General features: G+C 41.2%; 1 protein-coding gene across 1 annotated transcript in view; it reads left to right on the forward strand.

The window, feature by feature from the left end:
- The window catches only part of SNCAIP (synuclein alpha interacting protein), a 57126-nt gene extending 40716 nt beyond the window's left edge, over window positions 1–16410 (forward strand). Inside the window, exons 8-11 of the mRNA XM_065406513.1 lie at window positions 4617–4709; window positions 7195–8251; window positions 10497–10567; window positions 16326–16410. Of these exons, the coding sequence (XP_065262585.1) occupies window positions 4617–4709; window positions 7195–8251; window positions 10497–10567; window positions 16326–16410 (1306 nt within the window). The remainder of the gene's footprint in view (window positions 1–4616; window positions 4710–7194; window positions 8252–10496; window positions 10568–16325) is intronic.
- Window positions 16411–17265: the final 855 nt, after the last annotated feature.

Raw genomic sequence — 17265 nt, forward strand, 5'->3', positions numbered from 1 at the left:
ATACCATAGCTAGATAACATTGGTGGAGCTGGGGGTGGGAATCATCTACCCAAGCCAAGCACTAAAATAAAAAGATATAGACAAAAATACCCTCATGTCAGTGAAGCGTGGACTACAGGTTTTCATCAAAAAGCAGTCTCTCATTTTGTTGCCAGTGTTCATCTACATTCTGTAGATAAAATGCCAGGATTTAGCTGACATTTTATATGAATGGTTTTATAATGTTGTGCAGTTGAAGCCAAACAAATAAAAATGATTATAGGATAAAATGTAACCTTATAGTATGTGCCGTTGTTTTTGTGTGTGGTACTCTGTTATAAAATATAAAAGTGTATTCAGATACTAGGCGTAAACTTTAAAATGTTATTCCATCATTTACTTACTTATGTGTTTTATTTTCTACTGTATAAAGTGTCTGGATTTTTTTAATAAAACAATAGATCTGGGTACACTGAAACATTTTGATACAGTCTGGGGCCTCAGCTTGTTCCCACTGTCATCGGTGACTAAACTCTGTGACTTGAGTAGGAGCAAGGTCGGACCCATAGTTAGAGCCACACCCTGAGGTCCTTATTCATTTCTTACACAGGAAACATTTTCACTGACTTCAGTGGGAAGTTTGCTTAAGTAAAAGCTGAGTACGAATCTCGGTATTTGGTCTTTAGGTGGTTAGAAGTAAATTAACTCCCAACTATACACAAAGCAGTGAGGGTGATCTGTAATTATGTATTTTAATACTAAAGCTCATGATATTGCATGACAAAGTACTGCTCAAGAATATATAATCCTGTAATTCACAAGGCTATCACGTGTGTGTGCATGCTTGTCTATTATATAGTATTCATTATGTAATGAAATGAAGGAAATATGGGAATGGAGTAAGCTTTAATGGTTTTAGTTTAATAAAGAATAAATAGAACTAAATTTTTTTTTGTATAATGCCTTTCAAAAATAATTGAGGCTTGGCAGGAGTAACTGTAAGAAAAGATGTTCTAGTGAGGGAAACACATAAATAAAGGTTACAAGTATAGGAAGTTACACCTATGAAACAGTTTGCATTCTTTCAGATTAGTTCTCACTGTATGTGATTTATGTTTCTTAGTTCAATATGCTGAAATGGAAGTTGAGAAAAGGGTAAGAGGTGAGTGAATAGATATGTAGATATCAGAGAGTAATCGCAAATGAAAATAATTTGCCTGACCCTAGAAAAGAGTTTGTCTTGGGAGTTTACCGTATAATCCAGTGTTGACAGATTGTGGGAGTGATTTTAAAATAGTACACAGAACTGTGTAGGCGAAGGGAAGGAACGGGCAAAATTAAAGGAAGAGAAGACGTATATAACTTAAAGTGTGGTTATGCTTTGAGAAGTAACTGTAAAATGGCATGTTGGGATCTTACCTTTATTGCTTTAGTGCTTTCCAGATCCACTTGGTACATTAGAAGAAAAAAACATTTATTTTCTGTCAGTCCTGCAAATACAACCTGGGATCTGAGAAGTCATCTGGATTCTTTCTGGCTCTGACATTTCCAACTATAAAGACTCTGTATTTAGAACTTAGTTAACAATTCTGTTGATGGTATTTGAGCTAGGAAAGAATCCAGCTCACTGTCACAGAGCTATGTTAGTGCTGCACAACTAACAAGATTTAAAAAATACTAAAAATATAAAGGAGGTAGATAAGACCAAAACATAAAGCAGAAAAAAAAGTAGTGCTTTTTGCATGGTCACTTTTAATGTATAAGTACCTATGCTTAAAGGGGTAGGAAATAAAATCAAATGTGCTGAAAGCATTGTGGGTAACAGCACTTTACACCACCTGCCTTCCACATTTTTTTATTAAATCTTTCTAGTTTTCTCTTGTGTGTGAAGCTTATCTGTGATAGTCTAAATAGCAAGCCCACAAATATGGGTATTTTAGTTAAGATGGTACCCTAATTTAGCATATGTTGAGTATTCACAGCTATGTCAGGAGATAGCTTTGTCAGTGGATAGAGGAGTCAAAGCTTCCATCCCAGGAAACTTAGGTCCAGATTCTGCAGTCTGCTTAAGGCCACTTTGTAAGTAGTACACTTTGAACCAGCCAGAAAGAGCCAATGGTGAAGTCCTTGTGAGCAAGAAGAATTTCGAGCCAGCAGAAAGGTGGCAGATGTGGCTCCACCACCTCTTGAGCCAGCCATCACACTAACCGTCCCCAACCCCCAGCAGAAGGGGATGGAGAGGATGGGACACAGTGGAGCAGAGGTCGGCTAATCATACACCAGCGTTAAGTTAGGGCTGCTCCTGTGATGCCCTAATTTGCACCCAGGTTGGGTAGCCCTGAATCAGGGAGCCACAAGAAGCTCCATGCAGTGTTCTCCCCGACCTTCCACTCAGGACTGGAGAATCCAGAATTCTGCTCCTAGAAAGTATCTTCACGTATCTTTTCAAAACACAGATGAATCCATTTTCTTGTGGCCTCAATCAATAGAGTTCAGATTTGTCCATGTCTTGAATATGTCCTGGAATTGCAGTAATTTTAGAGCAAAGGGAAGTAAATGTGCACACCTAAAGTTATAAATTGTAGCTCATGGCCAGTCTTCGAGGCAGAGTCTTCATTCACTGCTTCATCTTGAGCTGAGTAAAAGGCTGCTTGAATCAATATAGAGTATTGTATAAAACGTGCTTCAGTCTTAAGGTATGTTTACACAGCAACTACACAGCCCATGCCAGCCAGCTTGGACTTGCAGGGCTTAGGCTGCAAGGCTCTTTCGTTGCAGTAGCCTTCCGGGCTCAGGTTGGAGCCTGAGCTCTGCGACTTTCCTACCTCACAGGGTCCTAGAGCCTGGGCCCAGAAGTCTACACTGCCTTGAAACAGCCATAGGCCCACAAGCCCAAGTCAGCTGGCATGGGCCAGCCGTGGGTTTTTCATTGCAGTGTACACATAACCTTAGTGGCCAGCATCGCTGTATCAAATATGAGGCTAACTAATATAGTGTCAAGTTTCCTAGCAAGTTGTCAGTGAAGGCTTCAGTTGGGTGCAAACTTCATATACTCCTGTTCTAGAGAACTGGATTTTTTAAATGAAGTAACAAAATGTTTCCAAGGGTAAACTGTTCAAAGGTGAGCACCTAAAGTGGACTCTCAGAAAAATACACACAACCAATATTTGTGTATGCACTTTGGTTGACACAACTTCTGCACACACATTTGAAAACGTGGCCTTTTTTAAACTATATGTGCAGTAAAACCTGTTATACTACCCCACTCCACTATGTATTCTCTATATGACACATTTTACAGAAAAGCTATTCCGGAACTCTTTTAGAGAATTTTAAAAAATGTATTGGGATTAGTTCTTATATTGTTCTACCTGTGTCTTAGTTACCGTGAGTCCAACTACAAACTGTCAAAGGAGAGAAAAATTAAAACTAATAAACTTAAAACACCTCTTAAAAAGGCCTTAAAATACTTATGTATACATAAAAACGTCTTGATGGTAAAATGTTGTACGTGGGAACATACCCTGGCAGAAGGAAGAACTATGTCTGCTATTGGAAAGCTGCGAGTCTCTCTTTTCCTATAGTTATGAAGCCTCAATTTCTAGCCCTGCAAAGTTTTGAGATACTGGAGTTTAAATCTGTCATTGGTACAAGACTAAATGTTGTCTGTCTTGAGCCATACAGGTACACGATAAATGCAATTTATTATGGATGTCACCTTCATATTTTTGTTTATATAGATCTCTCTGTACCCGGAATAAGTGTCTGTGTTCATATTTGCATATGTGGACTTTCTCTCATTCTTTGCTAGGGTTGCACTATAATCATATGTGCAATATCAGTTATGCACAATATTGTATGTTTAATTGTGGTTCTCCAAATTCTAGATGTGCATGCAGACTATTTACAAAGCACATACAGAGTAAAACAGGAAATTAAGAGGTTGTGTATGGGCTATAGTTGTATTCTATTGACCACACTGTGGTATTTTCACCACTGTCCTATGTGGGAGTGCAGGTACACAGTCTGCTCTGACCTTCAGGATGAAGTAGATAGTTCTGCTGATGCACTAGTCCTGTGTTGTGGGCAATGGCCTTGTCCCCTCCTCTTGACCTTCCTGTGATTTGCTCTGCAGAGGGAATAGGAGCGAGCAATACCTGTACTCCCCAGAGCTAGAGCCTCCTGCAAGGGACATTCATTCCCTTCCCATGCACAGCTGAGCAAGAGCCATCGTGATCTGACCTTAAATTTGCTGTGACTTGACAGTTTGGGATCTTAAATTGGCACCAGATGGATTAAGCTTTGTGCATCACTCAGCTCCAGCAAACTGCTGCTTAAAATTCTAAACTTGCAACTTACAGCGGTCACTACCAGTATTAAATAATTTATATTAGCTAGGCAGCTTTCAGAAGGTGCTATACAGTGACCACAGGGTTCCCGTAGGGATTAGAGGCAATTTACAGGAGTACAGAACCTCTTTGTCCATGTTAATATTTTTATACACTCTATATTTGCATCTTCAATTATAGATGAACAGAGACTTCCTTCTGAGTGTGATGTTGAATGAGTGGTATCATTTATCCTCTTGTACAGGCAGCCTTTAAAAATGGGTTTAATGGTTTAATATTTCCTTTCAGGCAGACAGTAGAACGTGTGACATTACAGAACCAACTCCAGCAGCTTTTAGAAGCCCAGAGATCAGAGGGCCAATCACTACCAACATCCCCAAGGTAACAGTTTCCAGGAGTGGAATTCTAAAGTAGTGTAACTTGGAGCCTTTTTATTGTATAACTATTATCAGGAGAGATCATGGTCTATCTAATCATTCACACATTAAAAAATAGTAAAACATCTGCTAAAACTCAATACATTTCTTTTTCACTGCTGATTTAAAGTTCACATCTTTTAAATTGTCAGCTTGTAATAGGTGTAAATACTGAACGTTCTTAGAAAGAGGTAAGCAGAACTAATCATTCCTGTTCCTCACCAATATAAAATCTGATTTATTGTGGAAGCCGAGTACATTTTGTATAAGATGAATCACAGTGAACACTGGAAACACCTGGTGAAATTGTAAAGCTTCACTTTGTGTACCATGTGTACCATTATAACCTTTATAATTCATAAAACCGGTTGCTAACAAAAAAGGCTTGCAGATTAATATGGCTTCTCATGCTCATTACGTGTTTTGCCCATAATAGCTAGCAGTATGGGACAAAGCCACAGAACCAGAAACATATATAATTTAACATGTCAACGCCTTTCGCTAAAATAGATCACTTGACATTAGTTGAATAACACTAAGGAGGAGGAAGGAGACAAGACTGTGAGCCAGCAGGCCTGGTTTATGTTTCTGACCCTGCCACAGACTTCTTATATGTCTTTGGCCAAGCCAATTATATCCTGATCCTGCAAGAATTTAAGTATGTGCTTAACTTTACTCAGTTGTCAGTCCAGTTGACTTCAATGGGATTGCAAAAGGGAGTAAAGTAACACACATACTTAAATGATTGCAGGATTGTTCCCTTAATCTCTTTCTCACTCAGTGTCTTTATATGTAAAATGGAGATGATACTTTCCTGCATAACAGGGGTGTGTTATGGAGCTAACTTCATTTTAACATAGGCGCTAACGTCAATGGAAAGAGTCACCTATTGACTTCAGTAGACTTAGGATCAAGCCCTTAGAGTGCTATTTATACAGCAGCTAATAAGTTGTGGGAAACAAATACTAATCATTAGTATTTGTAAAGTGCACTGGATGGGTTATTATACAAGGGCAAAAAATTAATATTTATATTATTTTCTGAAGTAGAAATAGATAGTGCAAATGCACCTTCTGAGATTGGAGAAGTCTTTGTATATACAAGAGGGGTGGGTTGGTGGGTGAATTGCTCGGTTGGTATATCTTTTTCAAATGGGAGAGGAAGATTCATGCTCTGCATCACTCACTAATTCTAACCACTAACCTCCTCCTCTTGATTATGTGGGTAGGGATGAAAATGGCTCTTCATTTTTTTAAAACTCTGCTTTCATGGTGGTCACTGTTTTCCTCCCAGTTACAACTCCCTCACCCATCCCATCTTGCCATGTCAATAGCTCTGCTAATTGAAGCACATTCCAAGAGCCAAAGGAAGATCATCAGAACTAACCTTCTTTCACCCAAATGATAAGAATCTCTATGCTAGACCCAAGTAGTTTTTGCATGCACATTTCCCAGGAGGCCAGATACAGCTTTAATTTGTCTATTTCACTTACATACTAAAACATTTCTTAATTAAGATGAAGTGATTAATAATAGTATATTAATTTAGTACAACAGCATTAGGACTGTGAAACGATTAGAACTACAGTTGTTCGAAAAAAGAAGAAATTCACACCTACACTGCCTCAAATTCTCCGTAACTGAGTCTTTTTGCCAGTGGCCATGAGTAAAAGCAGGGTGTTGTTTGGTTTGTAATCAGGATATGGAATTTGTGGACTCTGATCCATGCCTCAGAAAAGGAGCTCTGTAACATAAATCCTTTGCAAACCAGACTTAAGATTGTATTTCCTCACTTTCCAATATTTGGTTTTTTTTATTAGCGTAACGTCCTAATAATGTTGAACTTAATTAATGTATATTTACATGCTTTTCAATATTCTAACTATAAAGGGGGAGGTGTGAATGGCACTAGCTTTTTATATAGTCTTACATGGTTTATTGTTAGTGGTGGGTGAAATCCAACATGTGTGAAATGCACCTCTGGCTAGCACAAAGCATGTTTGTGGTAATTAGGCCAAGCTATCTTTGTATTATGACTGGATAAAAATAGTTTAAAATGAGTGTTTTTTTACCTTTTTGAAAAATGTGTAAGAAAGATCTATAACTGAAAAATAGCTGTTTCTTTCAAATTTTCCTCTAAAATTCTTCTTTGGAATTCAAGTAGCCATACACAATTTCAGGCTGCAAAGAGTTTTTCTTTGTGAATGTTAGCAGAGAAAGGGACTCAAAATCTAGTTTAGAATGGAAACAGAGTTAAAGCCTTCACTGTGGAACCACTGCAGTTGCTCCATAATAATACATTCTACGCAGACAAAGATCAAGGGGATAAGAGGAGCAGTATGCTCAGACAGATGTGCACTGGAAATGGCAGCACTGAATTTTATATCTGTACACATTTGACAGTGGTGTCCTGTATTGAAAATCATTTCTCTTTTTTTTTTTTTCTTTAAGTTCACCATTGTCCCCCGCTTCTGGAAAACCTCAGTGGAAAGCCTCTGATGCAGATGATTTGTCTCTACCAAAAAGTAAATTGAACACCCAAGACGGGATTCAGATTCTTGGCAGCATAGGAACTTCCAGCCATACTCGGTCCAAGACGAAAGACGAGGACTCAGATAAAATCCTGCGCCAATTGTTGGGGAAAGAAATCTCTGAGAATGTCTGTATGCAGGAGAAGCTGACACTGGAATTTCAGGATGTTCATGCTTCCTCCAAGAATGTGAAGAAGATTCTACCGGAGAAAAGGGAGCTGAAGTTAGCCAGACTGAGGCAGCTTATGCAGAGATCCCTCAGCGAGTCTGATACAGACTCAAATAATTCTGAGGACCTGAAGAATACTCCTGTGAAAAGAACTGACAAACCAAGGCCACAACCCATAGTAGAAAGTGTTGAAAGCACTGAGAGTTTGCATCTGATGATTAAGAAACACACTTTGGCAGCAGGGCGCCGGTTTCCTTTTGGCATTAGAGCTTCCAAATCTGTGGACGGCCACAGCCCGTCTCCCTCTTCAGAGAGCAGTGATCCTGATAACGAACCCCAGTATCAGTCTGGGACTGCATCTCAGAGCCAGGTTTCTGGAGATACCTCTCAGTCCAGCACTGACAGTGCCACTGTTCAAAAGGTTGCTACTAGTCCTAAGAGTGCCCTCAAGTCTCCATCTTCAAAGCGCAGAACCTCCCAGAATTTAAAACTCAGAGTAACCTTTGAGGAGCCCGTGGTGCAAATGGAGCAAACAGAGATTGAACTGAATGAGGAAAAGGACAAAGACCGGAGCAAAGCGCCTCAGCAGGCTCCAGCCAGCACTGAACCTGGGGATCAGCTGAAAAGGCCATTTGGAACATTTAGATCTATAATGGAGACTCTGAGCGGGAACCAGAATAACAACAACAACTGTCAAACAGCAAACCTGATGAAAACCTCATCAACGTTGCCCTTTACCTCATTAGGAAAAAAGGCTGCAGATAGCAAGGGAAATCCAGCAGCTCCTTCTAAAGGAAAAAATAAGACAGTGAGTGCTCTCAGGGTGTGGGAAGGAAGCGTTTTTTTCTTCTCATTTCTTTTCCTTTTTAAATAATGAACAATTTGCCTTTGATTAAGAATGACAACCTCATGTTCTTCCCTCCCCACAGCCATGTACACACAAACAAACAATATGCGCTGCTTGACTGGTAAAAAGAAACACAGACTGCAGATCATAGTTGGCTTTTATTTGAAGACTTATGGACTTATGGAGGGGGAATCGTTGAGGGTGAAATTCTCCCCCCGGGGGAGGAACCACTAGGAACCACTTAAGTCCATAAGTGCCCTTAATTGATGCATTGGCTCTGTGCTCTGCACAGAGGGGAATTTCACTCAGAATACATTTTTAATCTTATTGTTGGGGGACAATTCATAGTGAGAACATTAATTTTAAAACCTTTGGATTACAAAGGAATAAATAAATTCAGGGCCACCCCTATCCTATAGACCTGGTTACCTAGAGTGGCAGGATTGAGTGGGTGGCAGAAAATAATGTAAACAGACCCTTTTTCTGCTGTTGCCCCTCTCTGCCTCCATCTCTGCTATAGTGCTCCCCATGAGCAGCCACTGCCCAATTCACTCCTCACACCCTCCCAGATGTGGCTTTCTTTCCCCTACACTCTCCTCTTCATATCAGAGCAGCTGATTGGTACCTGCTATCTGAGAGTTGGCATGTCAGAGTGAGCTGAGCCATGATCACTGCATGCAGCCTGGGTGCCAAAGTAAGTGCCCCTCCTGAGAGGAACAGGGGAAAGAAGGATGTGTCTGTTCAGAAACCGCCTCCCTTGTTTGAAAGAGGGAGAAGAATTACTCCAAAAGAGTGTCTCCCTGGGGGAGGGAGAGAAAGAAGGGTGTGTGTATGTATGAATGCAAGAGAGACAGAGGGGTGGGAAACAGTGTGATTGCAGTGTATATGTGTGTGGCTGTGAGGAGCAACAGGCATGTCTGGTGAGGAAGAGAATAGAGTGTGTGAGTGACAGGATGTGGTGGAGCACTGAACCTGAGTGATGAGTCAGAGTCTCTTGGGGTGAGAAGGACGAGAGGGAAGGGACGAATGGAGGACAAGAAAAGGAAGGAGAAATTGAAGGGGAGGAGAAACACCAAAAGAACAGAAAACAGACTAAGGGAGAGAAAAATGGAGGAATTATGTACTGTCAAAAAATATAATTTAGGAGTAAATGGAAAAAGAGGAGGAAAAGGTGCCTCCAAATATACAGCCAGTGAAAAGAAGTGAATGAAGGAAAGAAAGGCAAAAAGAAGAAAAAGCAATCTCATAAGAGATGGGTTACAATTTACTGTATTATTAATAGACCATGTAGTGCCAAAACATTAAATGAAAATTAAAAGTGTAAAGTCAATGGGATAGGTTAGGTGGACAACAGAGGGTGCACTTAATGCTATTTGCATAGAAATACACAGCCAGATTAAAGATTGCAGATTTGGGCCTTCAGATAGCTTACAAATTGTTGTAACTGTAATAGTTGAATTGCCACTGAAATACAGAAGTAACTCGATACCATAAGAGTGAAATTTTTCAGAAAGATGGATTCAGATATTTGAGAGAGAGAGAGAAAAGGACTGATTGTCTTCAAAAATGTTCTGGCAGAAAATGAGACCGTGTGGGTGAGGTAATATCTTTTACTGGACCAACTTCTTTTGATAAAAGAGACATGCTTTTGCACTTATATGCAGAGCTCTTCTCTTTCACCAACAGAAGTTGGCCCAGTAAAAGATATTACCTCACCCACCTTGTCTTTCTAATATCCTGGAACCAAGACAGCTACAACACTGCAAACTGATAGAAAGTGGTGTCGTAAATAGTTTACTTAGCTCACTTAGGAAGATTAAACAGTTGGAAAGGAAATTCTGACACTATCAATCATTGCTTGCAGTATTGACACTTGCTCTATGTAGAATCGTAGGACTGGAAGGGACCTCGAGAGCTCATCTTGTTAAATGTCAAGGTGCCACATTTGCATGTTATCTTTGTCAAACACCAAATTCATCTGGAAATGTAGTTTCACAGCTGGTCAGAGATACCTCATAGCAATGGGCTTTCTCTACCTCAAAAAAGTAACAGATTAATTATGTTTTAAAGTATCTTTTTTTAAAAGTTTTCACTGTTAAAAATTCTCCTGTAACCTTTTGACTGCACAATTACTTTAAATATGTCTGTGTGCATGTGATAAGCTCATTGCATGTTTTCAACTGACTTATATATTGCACTTCCCTAGGGGCCTTACTCCAGCTACACCAATCTTTCCTCTAGCATGCTGATTGAAGACCGTCTGTGTAACTATGCATGGTATGTGCTGATGCAGAGTGAATTGTTTGGCTTCATTATTGTTGCTTTTTTCCCCCCTAATTGCATGTGCTTGTTAAAATAATTCGCCGCTGAGATAAATGAAATGATTGATGTCAGGAATAAAAACAGGGCAAATACTTGATTTCCTTAAAAAAAAGAAAAAAAATAACCCACACTTGTGGTGGACTTCTGCTAATGTCACAGGTGAACTAGCTTAGAGGCCTCAGCTGTGAGCATGCATAAAAGCAGTCATACTCATAAATCCACCATGCAGTTTAGTTCTGTTTGGCATAGCGCTTGGTCTCTGTTGCACGAAAGTCAAGTACCAGATGAGAATGGAAATTAAATTTCTTCTCATGAGTAGGGCAAGTCAACCTCCAGTCATAATCTGAACATAAAGTACAGTGTTCTGCCTTCTGTGTTCTTCTCACCCGGCCTTGGACTTCAGAAAAATTATATATGTTAAAACAAAGTCTCATGATTTTGATCATTTGTTTAATCTTTCTAATTTAAATGTACTGCATTATGAGATTGTCAGACAGACAGACCAATCTCTCAGTAGCCATAAATATGTGCTGCAAAATGCAGCATTTGATAAGATATATGTTTGTTTTAAAAGAAAATATTCCTTAAACTGCTCTGTTATTTTAACCTAGTGCTAGCAACTTTGGGAAAAGTTTAAAATTAATCTTTTAGCAGTTTAGGAGTTTGAATGACTTTAGCAGTTTTAGTAGTTCAGGAGTTTGTTTTTTTAAAATGTAGGGCTAGGGCTGTCTGTCCCTTACCATCCAAATCTTTCTCGCATATACCTAACTTGATTTTAATAGTTCAGACCAGTGGTTCTCAACCTATTTACCATTGTGGGCCACATATACAGCTCTGTGCGTGTTATGTGGGCCACATCCACACAATATATATACTTCCTGTATGGCCCTGAGGATGTCACCTGGGCCGCAACTGTGTGCTGATTGGGTCGCAAGTGGGCCATGGGTTGAGAAACATTGGTTCAGACAAACAAGAATCTGAGAATTCTCACTTACACCGGTGTCCGTGAAATCAGCATCGGGACACTAAAGTCTAGTTTATGAAGGTTTTCTTCTTCCCTGGGGAATATTGGGGAGATTCGCTTCTGACCTATTTTGAGATAGGGAAAATGCCTGAATTATAACAGTCTCTTGTAATGTCTTTGGACACTCTCCAGCCAAAGTAGCCCAGACGCTTGAGTATGGTGAGATACTAGGCCACTAATCATCCCCCTATGCTAGAACCATCTCGCAGGACTGCCAGCCCTCACAATATTTTCACAAGTGCCACAATTTTGCACCATTAAAATTGGCCTTTCATGAGAAGTGCCTGGTAGCACAGGGTTTCTGCTGGAGATGTAGTGCAGTGGTTCTCAACCTGTGGTCTGCGGACCCCTGGAGATCTGCAGACTATGTCTAAGGGGTCCACGAAAGGTTGTAATTACCATAGGACAGTGGTTTTCAACCTGTGGTCCGCGAACCCGTGGGCATCCACAGACTAAGATTTCCAAAGGGCTCCGCACCTCCATTTGAAATTTTTTAGGGGTCCACAAATAAAAAAAGGTTGAACACCACTGATGTAGGGGATGCTGCAGTTCTGACTAGAGGTCTCTGCTGGGAGACTGAGCTGCAAACTCTGGACTGCAGTTCGAGTCACACCAGAGGCTGGTGCTCTCCTTGCTGTTTCCCTCACGACTAATCTGTTCATGCTTCCTGGGCCATGAGGCAGATGGAGAAACAGGAAACCAGTTTAGGGATAGGTTTTAACTATCCCCTCCTTCTATTCAGCATTGAGTGGGGCTGAGAGAAGCAAAGATAGGGGTGTGTGATGGTAGAAAAGGGATCCAAGGAGCATGTAGATGGCTCAGTGGGTGGGTGTCCCCCCTTTCCTCTCTAGCCTGCAGGGAGCCAGCCCCAACTGGGATGCACTCTCCCAGAACATTCACAAGGGGCAGCATCCAGGGAAGGGGAGAAAGAGCTGAGCAGGGGAAGGTATCCTAGGATGGGAGCTGGGCAGGGGCAGTGCCCAGCAACAGTAGAAAGAGTGAGGTGTGGGTTGGTGCCCAGTTGAAGGGAGGAGGCTGTAAAGGGCAGGGCACAGAGGAGAGAGCTGAGGTCAGTGCTTCGGGAAGGAATGGTTTTGGGGAAGAGCCAGGAGTAAAAGAGAGGAGCTCCCCCAGTTGGGTGTGTATTTTTTGTACACTTCAGGAGTTTCTTGAATTACAAAAGGGGCTATTCTTGCTAGGAGTCAGAAATCAGAAAACAAACCAAATAGCAGTGTGTTTTAAAAACGTTTTTAAAGGGTTCTTATGATATTTAAGTCAAACTTTGGTTTGTTTGGTCTGTCTCATGATTTTGGAACATTCAAGGTTGACAAGACTGCACCTGTCATTTTCCCATTCACCCACAACCCGCACCCACTAGTGTCATGTAACCTGTGCAGCTTAATATGTTAGGGCAGTGGCCTTGATCCTTTTTACGCACAAGATCACTTTTTGAATTTAAGTGCCACCCAGCATCTGCCCCACCTCTTCCCCTAGGCCCCACCCCGCTCATTCCATCCCCCCTCCTTCTGTCGCTTGCTCTCCCCCACCCTCACTCACTTTCACCAGGCTGGGGCAAGGGGCTGGCATTCAGGAGAGGGTGCAGTCTGTGGGCTGTGGCCAAGGGGTTCGGAGTGTGGCAGGGGACTCCGGGCTGAGCCTGGAGTAGGGGTTTGGGGTGCAGGAGGGAGTATGGGGTGCTGGCTCTGGGAGGGGGCTCAGGGCTGGGGCAGAGGCTTGGGGTGCAGGAGGGGGTTTGGGGTGCAGGAGGGGGTATGGGGTGCTGGCTCTGGGAGGGGGCTCAGGGCTGGGGGTTGGGGTGCGGGCTCCCACCAGGCAGCACTTACCTTGGGCGGATCCTGGTCAGCGGCACAATGGGAGCTGTGGGGGCGGTGCTTGCAGGCAGGAGCAGTGCACGGAGACCCCTACCCCCACCCCCCAGGGGCCACAGGGGCATGCTGGCTGCTTCCGGGAGCAGCATGGGGCCAGGGCAGGCAGGGAGCCTGCCTTAGCCCCGCTGCGCCACCAGACTTTTAGCAGCCAGAGATCGTGATCGACTGTCAGAAGCTCCAGGATCGACCAGTCGGTGATCACTGTGTTAGGGAAAGTATCAGCCTCAGTCCCATTACTAGTCATTCTGGGCAGAGTCTGACTTTTCCCCTGGAATGACTTGGAAGACTAATTCTGATTGAAACATTACGCAGCTTCTTCCAAAAAAAGAAGTACCTGTTTCGAATAGGGTGCTGCCTCTACAGTTATAACCTTTTTCAGATGCTTAGGCCTGTGTCTTATCTATCTGGACAGTCTCAAACTCATTCTAACTCTAACCTTTCCATATGTAATTTTTTAGCAAATGGTGAATAATTATTTGAGATCAACCTGAAATCAACCAACATCCCCATCCAACCCCAACTTCTTTTTTTAAAAACATTTAAAAAGCTCATCTGTGTCAGGGGTTCAGCATGTTGTTTCCTTTTCCAAGTTGGTCAGAGCTTGATAGCGAAGAAATTATTAACATTTCCAGGGTCCTTGTAAAATTAGATTCACTCCATTTCTCTGAACATCTGAGGAGAGATTTCAATGTGGAGGGTGATTTTTTTCTCTTTGAAAGGACTGGTTAGCTTTTTATTTATTACAAGTCCAAACAAATGTTTGCAATTACTTGTGTCCTAGATGCCAATGAAATGTTCACTTCCCACAGTTTTTCATTTGAAATCTGTAATACATTAAAGTGAGCACTGGTTCATCTTATCAGTAAGAAGCTCTGTATTAGCCGCTGGCCATCAGCAACTAAACTACTTTGTTTGGATGTACTAGTGCTTTAGGGGAATCCACCATCATAGTGCCCACAGGTAGTTAATAAATAGTACACCCTTTTAACAATTATAAATGCCTATTAAAGCAGTAGACATTGCCAATGTGAGTTCCAGTGCCCAGTAATTGACTACACTGGGATTTATATTTCCTGAGCGCAAAGTGAATGCATAACAGATTGAAGATTAGTTATGGTCAGTCATCAGTGTCTGCTGTGTAAGGGACCCTATAGTGCACTAGTCTGGGGGGCACAGTGGTAGCCATCTCCACTATGAACCAGGAGACCCTGTTATGACAATCTGTTAGAAACCTGTTATGACAATCTTCTCCCTCAGGTTGGCAGGAACTGGGAACAGTATACAAGCGGGGCACTAAGATCCCACCCACTCACTCCCATAGCTCAGCATGGAGGGTTACAAAAACATGGAAAATGCTGCATTGGGCAGCAGACTGAGGAGAGGCAGTGATGAGCAGTGTTTTGCCACTAGCCTGATGGTGTTCCCTAGGTGGAGTCAAGGTGCAGCTTCTCTAAATGACATGTTCCCCTAGAAAAGCTGCATCCCTCCCACAAACCCTGGAGCAGTTGTAGAGCTGTAGCAGGGAGGATGCTTGAGTCATATGGCTTCTTTTGTGCTCTGCATGGCCTTCCACATGAGGAGGAAGGCTGAGAGAGTCACACAGCTGTGGATTCCAGTGGTGTTACACTGGCATAAAACAACGCAGTAGCGAGTCATCCCAAAAGCAGCTGTCTGGCTTGCAGAGCTACAGCAGGATCTGTGCAAACGTGAGCTTGAAGCCACCTTTTCAGACACACGCCCTTGACCTGTGCTCTGTGAAGTTTAACCACACACCAGAATCTGGCCCTTACAGTGACCAAGTTATATGATGATTATACTGTAGGAGAATTACTGCTAAGGACAAATAATGGAAGGTGGGAATTTTAAGAGTGTCCAAAAGAAGTCACTGTGGAAGTGGGAGGAGTTGGATGCCTAACTCCCTTAGGCACTTTTGAAAATCCTACCCCAACATTTAAAAACTGTATTGAAGAGAATTAGAACAGCATTGGACTCACATTATGCTCTTGGATGATTCAGACCACAGATAAATCAAAAGAATTGGAGTGTTCTGAATTGAATTTATATATTATAAAATAGTTTGCAGACTTAAATCTTTTTCTTTTTGGTTTCCCAGCTTAAATTAAAGGATAAAATTCTGAGCACATAGTACACCCCTTTAAAAACTGGTTGAATGGGGCATTCTGGAGATTAAAATATATATTCTAGAGAAGACATACTTATCGATGTTGCTAATAAATAACATCTTAATTAATAAAACTGGAAGAATTGTAAAAGGTACTGAATACTTGGTGTTCTACAAACAAGATATGGTCTTTGCCATAATGAGCTTGCCATATAATTATTGCCATCCTTTGTTTACTTTTTGTTTGAATTTTTGTGTGCTGAATATGATTTTCTGAACGTACTATTGGGGTAACATTTTCAAAAGCACCTAAGTCCCACTGGCTTGCAATGGGACTTAGGAATTTTTGAAAATTCTACCCATTATCATTAAATATTTGAATAGTGCCTTAATTTACATAATGCTTTACAAACAAAGACCCCAGTTCTACAGGCTGGCTTTGGATATCTGCCCATGCGAATCTGATACCTGAATAAGAGCCATAAGGAAGTCAGTGGGACAACATACAGTACTAAGCCCTCCATTCAGTAGTAAATGTTTGGAGAATCAAGCTTGTAGATAAAGTTGCATTCACCACACATAACTTGCATTCTAAATAAAACAAGATAAACAAGCACAAGACCAAACACTCCGTATCATTAGTATAATCATGGATAATTTTCTTCTTTTTCTCCCCAGGCATAATGACATCAATAGGAAAAGTCTGAAATCTTACAGCCAAAAAAGTATTGAAGAGCCAGAGCTGCAGGAATTCTTCCTCTAAATCACATCTCATGGTGTCTTGTCTGCCTTCAAACATGGTTTGAAATGCCTGAAATATCTTCTTTTAAGAACACTAATATGAGACATAACTCTCACCAGCAAAACAAGACTGTTAGGATGCCTTAAATTTGTAGCAGTTAGACCCTATACAAAATGTTTTTATGCTATGTGTGTGTCTGTAACTTGTTTGTAAGATATACTGTTCAAAGGCATGGGGGAGCAAAAGTAATGGTTTGGAAATTGCAGTGACACGGGCAACCTCCAGAATGTTCATCTGGCCACTGAACACATTTTGTAATTCATCTATTGCATGGATATACTGTAATATGTCTGTAGTTCCCTTTCTCAATGACATATACTGTAAAACTTTCAGCCAGGACTCTGCCTGCCGAGCTCCTCAATGAGACCAAGGCAATAGCGTTGTTTTTTTGTCTAATATGTTTTGTCTGTTATTTCTATTTTTTTGTAAAAAGGAAATAAAAACAGTCTTAACAATATACCATCTGAATGGGTCCAGATACTTCTCATTTCACTGTTCTTTGCTTCCTCACAGTGGCATTTTTGGTTTTTAGAATGCTTAAGTATTGAATGATGGAAGTAGCCATGCAGTTAACAACCACCTAGACTTCCACACAAACGGTCAAAGTCATTTGTGTTAAAAATTGCTTTAAAATTTTAAATGTGCTTTTGTAGCTTTAAAAAAAATTTCAATGGCTCAGGAAACTCATAAATATGTTTCAGAATTAACATTTTTTGTTATTTCCTGTCAAGAATTGGAATGTGCTTGGTGCTGTGCTAGCCTCAGAGTCCCTGCTATGAGGACCCTACAGTCTATTAAAGCCCAGTTCATATCTCT

The sequence above is a fragment of the Emys orbicularis genome, chromosome 6 (assembly GCF_028017835.1).
Source record: "Emys orbicularis isolate rEmyOrb1 chromosome 6, rEmyOrb1.hap1, whole genome shotgun sequence".
NCBI classification, from domain to species: Eukaryota; Metazoa; Chordata; order Testudines; family Emydidae; genus Emys; species Emys orbicularis.